Source organism: Mixophyes fleayi, chromosome 7 (assembly GCF_038048845.1).
Source record: "Mixophyes fleayi isolate aMixFle1 chromosome 7, aMixFle1.hap1, whole genome shotgun sequence".
In the NCBI taxonomy this organism is placed as follows: domain Eukaryota; kingdom Metazoa; phylum Chordata; class Amphibia; order Anura; family Limnodynastidae; genus Mixophyes; species Mixophyes fleayi.
This window is the reverse complement of record NC_134408.1, coordinates 37,775,518-37,784,538: the sequence shown is the minus strand read 5'-3', so window position 1 is coordinate 37,784,538 and position 9,021 is coordinate 37,775,518. Positions and strand designations below refer to the sequence as shown.

At 42.2% G+C, this 9,021-nt stretch overlaps 1 protein-coding gene across 2 annotated transcripts in view; it reads left to right on the top strand.

The window, feature by feature from the left end:
* METTL9 (methyltransferase 9, His-X-His N1(pi)-histidine) overlaps positions 1–2,622 on the top strand; it is a 28,476-nt gene extending 25,854 nt beyond the window's left edge. For both annotated transcript variants that reach the window (XM_075179688.1, XM_075179689.1), the window contains one exon: positions 1,941–2,622. In XM_075179688.1, the coding sequence (XP_075035789.1) occupies positions 1,941–2,143 (203 nt within the window). In that variant the 3' untranslated portion in view covers positions 2,144–2,622. The remainder of the gene's footprint in view (positions 1–1,940) is intronic.
* The last annotated feature ends 6,399 nt before the right edge of the window (positions 2,623–9,021 follow it).

Here is a 9,021-nt window from a genome sequence, read left to right as displayed (position 1 = left end):
TAACGAGCAGCAATGTTTAAGGTGATGTCAGTTGGAACTTCAAGAGTGGGGCGCATATTCCTGGCACAGTTTTGATGCAGTCATTCTTATAGAAGGCAGTGTCAATGCTATTTAATGGGACAGATGGATCGCCTCTTCTATGGTAACTACCTATCTCTCCCGCCTACAAGACTGCCACTATCCACTTATGGAATTCCCAACCATGCCCAATCAGACTCTCCCACAGTCTTCAAATCTTTACACACTAATTAAAGAATTAGGCGTATGAAGAATGTCTCCCTCCTGTACTTTGTTAGAATTAGACAAAGAAAGAGAAGTATTAGAACACAAGGACATGTACTGATACCGGAGGGAAGTAGGTTCAGTGGAAATCTGAGGAAAAACTACTTCACAGAAAGGGTAGTGGATAAGTGGAATAGCCTCCCATCTGATGTGGTAGAGGCTAATACAGTAGAGCAATTTAAACATGCTTGGGATAGACATAAGAATATCCTTAAATAGGATTGGAGGTTACCGTAGGTTAAAATATGGGCCAAGTGGTTCTTATCTGCCGTCAAATTCTCTGTTTCTATGTCTACTTCCCTTTTTTTGGCTTCCCCATTCCAGAATGATGCAAGTTCCCTGAAAAGCGTTAAAAATATAAAATCTCGCCAACATAGCAGAATTAACCACCCATTGTAGCGGACAAAGTAGGAATTGTACTAAGCTCCTGCCTCACCCCCCCTGCATTTTAGTTTTGCCTTCCTGGTGTTCCAGCTGTCTGTCTTAACTGGGTTGCTATGCATTAACTTGCATTACAAGTTCTGATTTTAAGAATGAAGATTGTGATACAAGCTAGTGCATAGTCACCCAATAACTTTAGGTAGGACATGGACGGAGGAGATGGTGCACATGCCTGGAATGCAGTGCAAGTTGTAAATCTGTCCTGCATGTTGTCTGTGGGGTACTGTTGGTACTCACATGTTTGTGGAGTATTATCTAGCTCGGTAATTTTCAGGATTTCACAAATAAAGCAAAAAATATATAATCAGCCCCGTTCCAAGACATTTTAAAGTTTCATAATTGTGATTATTATAACTTGAAAGGATGTATATTGGAATTAAATGCGGGGATCTTAATGTACAGGTGGTGGCCATATAGCATTGCGTTCCTTTTTTTTCACTCTTAAAAATAAATAAATATATATATAAATTATTTATTTTTTTCCTCTTTAAAAATACTCATTCTATGTACAAACCATTATCCGTTAACTTCCCTGTAATTATTTATTATTGTGCTATTTTACTTTATCCAGCCCAAGAACATGGATTTGTAACACCGTTTTCTTGCCCAACAGCCAGGGTTCAGTTGACCGTTTTTAAAGCAAGCACCCACCACCATAAGAGCTGCCATGCTCACTGGCATGGTGTGATTTTGTCCCTTCAAAGCCAGCAGTAAATCCAGTGGAGAGATCACTGTTTATAAGCGGTATTAGTGAGGAATTGAAACAACGATCCCAATGTAACCAGCAGCCACAGCAGAACTAGCCAATGCCCTATCTCAGTGCTGTTAGACTCGCAGCATTGTAGACAATGGGCGTCATTTAGAGTTGCACGTAGGTTTTTACATTTCCACCAGCGCAAATATACACTGACGCAAGGTAACTATATTCCGTTGGAATTAGAGTTGAATTTCACTTTGGCACATCTCAACTAAATACATATACAACACAGAAGTTAATAATTGCATGGCAAGTGTATTGCGTAGTCTTAAAACTCTCTATAAGACACACATTTCAGATGCAACTCTACTATCCGGTTTTCTCAAGTTTGCTTCATTTTCTGTACTTGTATTCTCTGCCTATCTGCTGTCTTATTCACCTGTGTTTGCAGTATCTTTAACCATTCATAAACACGTGTCCATTTTTATAATCGGTCCTGTTTCTTTTCGTCACCTTACAGGAGGCAAGTGGGAGAAGCCAGCAGAAGTGATGGATGTGAACGGAACGGTTTGGGAGGAACAAGTGAACAGCCTGGCTGCCGTCTTCCAGGACGCAGGCTTCGTTGTGGAGGCTTTCACCAGACTCCCCTATTTATGTGAAGGAGACATGTACAATGACTATTATGTTTTGGACGACGCTGTCTTCGTTCTCCGGCCGGTGTAGTCTTAACAAATTTGCATGGGAAATGAAATGAGCATCATTGTTCCTCCTGGACCAGAAATATGAAGAATAGTTTCCCTAGGTAAATAAATCCTCCAAGGCCAAAATCTTATTGTATTTCCTACAGGATCATGTTTATATTACATATATATAAATATATATATGTGAGTGTGTGTGTGTGTGTTTGTATATATACAGAATGTCCAATAGGAATCTTTTTTAATTAACTCAACTGTGCTACCTTTTTCCAGCAAAAGTGGACATATTTTTTATGTGAGAAACTACAGTTTGCTGCATAAACAAAATGTTGTTATACAGTGTGCCGTGCGAGAATTGTCTTTGTTTAATAAAATACCAGCTCTTGCAATAAAATGTATAACATCCGAACAACCGGGAGACCTCCGAATCTTCCATCAAGCTGTTTGATTTGCCACCAAAAAAGCACATTTTTTAACCATGTCAATAAAGGGTCAAAAGAATAAGACGTTTCCTTTTATTAGCGTTCTGTTGTGTCAAATGAAATAAATAGGTAATTGTGACCACACCAAACTGTATAGGAGACTTTAATGTCTAATCAAGAAAGTCCGAAGGACTGGCGTCGGCTATAGTTGACAATAACATCAATGGCCTTGCTTGTGTGGGACTACCGTGATGGCAACACTGCAGCCTCCGTACAATCGTTATTTGTTAGAGAAGTATTTCTTATTATAATATTTTATTATAAGCAGGATAGTCCCTCATTCGGCAAAGGAAAACAAGGGTAACCCATGGTTAAGAGAAACTTTGTTGAAATATTCTTGCTTAATAATGATAAAACCTTTTTAAAGGGGTTCCTGCCCTGTATAGCAAAAAGGGCCCCAATCCTGTTTCATGGATCTGAGAATGGGCTACTTAGTATTTGTGTTTATTTATAAAAGAAACACAAGCCATCCATAGTGCTTCAGAAGAGCGGTATTGAAGTACTATGGTGTTGGAGAACTCTCTCCAGTTACGGTACCATGGGATGATGGAGGGAACTTTCCCATTTACTATATGTACAAGGCAGGACTGATTAAGAAATGGTATACTGACGTTTTACCATTAGTTATCGTCTGTGAATGATATTTAGAGGTATTGCCTACATCTAGATGTTTAAATATATAATCCCATCTGTTTTCAGTAAGAGAACAATGGGAGTGCTTCCTTCCTTAACACCCCTGATTGTTTAAGGATACAACCTGCCAAAGGTACTCTCTAGGCACTAATGCTTAAAGAAATTCCAGAGAAGTGGGGCATCCAATGGGGGGGCTGCAATCTTGATATTTTATTTGCAAAAATGTGAAAGATCCAGGAGTAGACACATCTTTTAGTTAGACTTCAGCAGCGTTAGCATTTGACATTCTGAATATGACATTTTTATACTTGAATTTGCTGCATTGTAAAATCTTTGGGACAGTGGTAATATTTTATGAATCTGTGCTATGTACTAAAATAACATTTGTTCTGGTTTTAGTCAGCATATAAAAATCACACTTTCCCCACAGAAAAGTGTAGTGCACCGCAACGCCGTACAGTAGGGAAAACAGTCATACATAAAACAGAGACATACAAGGTAGACAAAAAAAATAAAAAATAAATAGTTTGTTTATGTTTAAATTGGCAAACTTGATTTTATTTTTATTCTATCAGAGTCTGCAGACATTGGATATTTTGGTTTGTGGCTCATCTTGGCGCCTCACGTAGGCCATTGTTCCGAGTTGTTATAGCGGCTCAGACACAAACATTCACTAATACACATTTTATGTTCACAAATCTATCCCACTTACTGCTTGGTCGGCAGGCAGGTAATCCAATTATCCCACTTACTGTTTGGTTGGCAGGCTGGTAATCCCATTTACTGTTTGGTTGGCAGGCAGGTAATCCCACTATCCCATTTACTGCTTGGTTGGCAGGCTGGTAATCCCATTTACTGTTTGGTTGGCAGGCAGGTAATCCCACTATCCCATTTACTGCTTGGTTGGCAGGCTGGTAATCCCATTTACTGCTTGGTTGACAGGCAGGTAATCCCACCATCCCACTTAATGTTTAGAGACCAGTGCAGGTAAGAATGTGATGAACTATGTAACTGGGGGCATATGTAAAATGTTCTACAGGTAATTGTGCAGAAAGATATTGGAACCAATAGCCACTAATATGGTTGTAATGGTCCTTTTTTTGTTTTGTTTTTTTTAGATATGGTGAACAGATTCTGTTATGCTGGTATGAGGCTATATATGACAGGCATACCTATGTATTAAAGTTAGCACCCCCTCAAAGAAATGTGTGTGTGTATATGTGAACCATAAAAATATATGGGTAAATAAATAAAAAAGACAGACAATAGTAAAGAGAACAGGACTAGATGCTGTGGAACAGTTCTACTGTTCCTATAATAAAGAAATGGGAACACATGGAAGGCCAAATGGGACACATTCATTTATTCAGTGACTAGGCAAAATGAAATGATTTCTGACTGCTACAAAGTACCTGTCAATCACTGACACAGACCCCAATACATTCATCTGCGTATTGGATTCTCCATCTTCTGCAAAAATGGCAGCCTTACTTGACCTCCACAAGTTGATTTAAAGCAAAGCTTAAGGACTTTCAACTTTCAATGTGTCCTTTTCCAAACTATACTTCAAACCCAATAAAGGTTATTTTCAAAATGCGTCCAATTGTCTTCCTTCCTGCATTTATAGGTACGAGCCCACATGACGGAGTTTTGGGGCTGATCTCATAAATTCAGTCTGCACCTACTTTTGGAATATTGCCGCATGATGGAAAGTGTAAATGTTATGTAATGAAGTCCCCGTCGTCTACCTCTTTAGAACCTACGTCTTCAGTCATTTTACATTTTTGATTTTTATCCTAATATACTGCTTGTCTTATTCTTTTTTTTACACTTTTCAGATTAAGGTGACATCACGACTCGAGCAGATGTATCACTTTTGTTTAAATGGTTTTGTTATATTGTGCAAAATATACCTAGAAATGGGGTTTCTTGGAAAGTGCAACAGAAAATATAGGCTGGTGCCTATGGGTAGATTTACTAAAAACTCATGTTTAGGGTGGCTCCAAACCACTGCATTTAATTCAGGTTGCTTGAAGGCTGTGATGTTAAATGGCTGGTGATGAGTGATGGATTGAAAACCACTAAACTATCAGCAGTTTCAATCAAAACTCCCAGAAACAAAGTATGCCTTCTTCAATACTTAATCTCATTTAAATAATCTCGACCTGCAAAACAAAATGTTGTTTGTGCATTTTACTTGCTTGGCAAGGACGGCCTCTGATCTGCCCAGATCCTCCAATTTAGAGATCAGAAATTTTGCCCCCTCACATATGCTGCCATCCACATGCTTCCTTATAAAATGTTGTGCATTTCTGCATAAATAGTTGTGTCAGGAGGGGCGTGGTCTGGACGCCATCTTGGGTGGTTGATTTTCCCCGGAGCTCCGTGCCAACTCCCCAAATAAAGAAGTCTAAGAGGGAATATACCCTGCAAAAACCAACCCCAGCATATAATCTGGAGGTTCACTTACCCGGGCACGAGCTGGTCATAGTAAGAAGATACAACAAGGGCTCCGTATCGAGCTATACATCAGAGCTCCATCAGGCGGGCTGACTCCTCCCCCCGGGGCCGCAGCGTTGCGGGACCTATTTAAGAGCAGAAAGGGGTCATCTGGCAAGGTACCCACATCCTAACGGTGCCTGGGGCATCCCTGGTTCCTCTGACGGAAGATCCGCGATCAGCGGCCTAGCTGAGCCTTGCATCCCCGGCTGTTATTTCTTCCTGGAGGCACGAGTACCGCAACTTCCGGTTTTCGGAGTTCTACTTCCGGTCGGCGGCAGGAGGAAAACGGAGGGGCGCAACTCCAAGCTCCACAGATAAATAATAATAATAGCACAACAAGAGAGGTGCATTGCCCCACCTACATAGCTAACAACTGCCAGTCTAGAAGTTGGAGAGATCTGTCCTACATTACTGCAGGTCAGTGTGCTTGGACTGAGACAGCACTGTGTTCCCCCATTTGGTAGCCAAACCTATGCTGCAGACAGGGTCCCCCCATGTTGGTTACACAGGGCTTCAAACAATAAAGTGGGCAGCCTGGACGCCATTCCAGACAGACGAGATACTGCAGGACTCAGCATTAAAACTTGGATAAAGCGTGACGTGGCCTGGCAGCCGCTTCGGCAAGACGCGCTAGTGAAGAGCTCCGTGGAAATAACAGGTTTCTTCCTGTGACTCTCACTTTTCTTAGGATGTAAAACCTGTGGTTGCAATCGTCCAGAGCATTACTAAAAGGGCAAGTACTTCCTATACACAAACAAATCGGTATTTCCATCCTCTATCTAACCATGAGTAAATCCGCCTCCAAAATAAAAAGAGGGCAAAATGCTGAAATTACCCAGCACTTTTCTAGACAAGACAAACCAACTACGGCCGGCTCCCCGAGAAACGGGTCATCGCGGGAAGAGGACATGGAAGTGGAAGATGCTCCGGCAACAAGGAAAGACATTTCAGACATCCGCTCCCTCCTGGTAGATCTTAAACAATCTCTTACAGCTGAATTTCAGAAGACAGTGGGGGAACTGAAAAAAGATATCTCTGACCTGAACCAGCGAACCACTACCTTAGAACAGTCCCAAACACAATGTAAGACCTTCCACAATGAAACCAACCAAGACTTGGAATACCTCAGCAGGGAGCTTGAATTCCTTCGAGACAAGAACGAGGACTTTGAAAACAGGGAGAGAAGAAACAATCTCCGTATTCGACATATCCCCGAGGAAATTGACGCTCATTTATTGGAACCCTATCTAACCCGCCTCTTTATCCACCTGGTTCCCTCCATCTCTGAGTCCCAGATTCAGATAGAGAGGGCTCACAGAGCCCTTCGACCCAAACCTAAAGACTCATCCCCTCCCAGAGATGTCATCTTGAAGTTTCTTTCTTTTAAGATTAAGGAAAAGATCACAATGAGTGCCAGGAACTCAAACTTCATCTTCTTTGAAGGCTCCAAGTTACAAATTTTTCAGGACTTAGCTCCATCTACGGTCGCTAAGAGGAGGGATCTTAAAGAAATCACAGTCGCTCTAAGGGACCAAGGTTACAAATACCGTTGGGGATTCCCCTTTCGCTTGGTGGTGCTGTCGGAGGGCCGTTCAGTGTCCATCAGATCTTTGGAAGAGGGCCGCCATTTCCTACGACAACTTCAAATCCGCGCCCCTGCAGGTCCAGCTCCTGAGAATGAGACCTCAAATTCACAGCATACCTAATTGATGTTAAAAACTATGTGTTAACATGTCTTTCTTTCCTAGAATAACTGCCCTCAGGTAGTGCCCCAAGAGGCACATATCTACCTTATTTCTTTTGCTCCAGTGTTAAAATATAATGCATAGTCAGTAAGCTCCCTACAAGTGAATCAATACATTCTAATACTTTTGTACTCGCACAGGATGTCTTTTGCCCACGCACCCTGGTTTGAAATTCCCTGCTGGCAGTAAGGGAGTCCGGGGGCTTGGAGGGGTGGTGTCATTTCCTCCATACTCTACCCGGAGAAACTCCCCAATATAGCTGTAGGATCAGCAGTGTCCGCTGGGCATCTTTCATTCCAGAGGGCGAGCATAATTTTTCTTTTCTTTCTTGAATAAGGTAACTGTTGTTGAGTTTGCAGTGTTTTTATAGTTATACCTACTTGACCCTAACAGTCACATTGTTATTCTTCCTGCTTATCTTATATTTAAATGCTCTGGACGGTGGTGGCCACCCAAGGCCAGTTCCATTCCCCCACAACACAAAGGAACCGCCATAGTCAGTACGAATTAATAAATAGCACTTTTGCGTCCGCCTTGAGAGCGGTTACTAGTTCCGAACTCGAGCCTTCCCTCCTTGGGGCTCCTAACAAGTAGCAGACTTCCCACACCAGGGAACCTCTGACTGCTTCCCCCTATCCCCCCCCGCCCCTTAAATTCCTTTACCTTTCTTCCCTTCCCCCCCACCCTGATCCACTCCCTAGGTTTACTCAACTGAAGTTACCACCTTATTCATATTACTCTGTACCGAATTTTTTGCTACAAAAATGCCTCTTACTGTTTTATCTATGAATGTAAAGGGACTGAATACCCCTCAAAAGAGGTCATATCTGCACTCCTATACTAACAAATGTCATGCCGATATTGTATACTTGCAGGAAACTCATTTTAAGAAGGATCACCACTCCTCGCTGTCCTCTAAGAAGTACCCCACGGTCTATTACGCAAACTACACCTCCAAACGCCATGGGGTTGCAATTATGATACATAAGTCAGTTCCCCTGGTGGTGTCCAAGACCATTGCGGATGCAGAGGGTCGCTACCTCATCATATTGGGTAAGATTGGGCCTATCCCGATAACTTTAATGACAATTTACGCCCCGAACACGGGTCACTCTAACTTCTTTCACACCACTTTTCGGGAACTGCACTCCCACCGCTTGGGTCGGGTGCTACTGGGAGGTGACTTTAACACAATTCTTTCCCAAACTCTAGATCGCTCAACCGGGCCACTTTCGCGGGCACATACACCTGGTTCTAAATCCTTAAACAAACACATTGTAGAGGCGGGTCTGTTTGATTCTTGGCGGGCCACATTCCCCTCTGCAAGAGATTATACATTTTACTCTCACCCCCATAATTCCTACTCGAGAATAGATATGATTCTTTGCTGCCCACATCTTATGTCGTCATTGATCTCAGCAGATATTCTTTCCAACCCCTGGTCTGACCACTGGGCAACCAAGGCTACTTTTGATTTCGCGTCCACCGGAGGAGTGGGGACAACATGGAAGCTGAATGGAGCCCTTCTTAGGCTCCCTCAG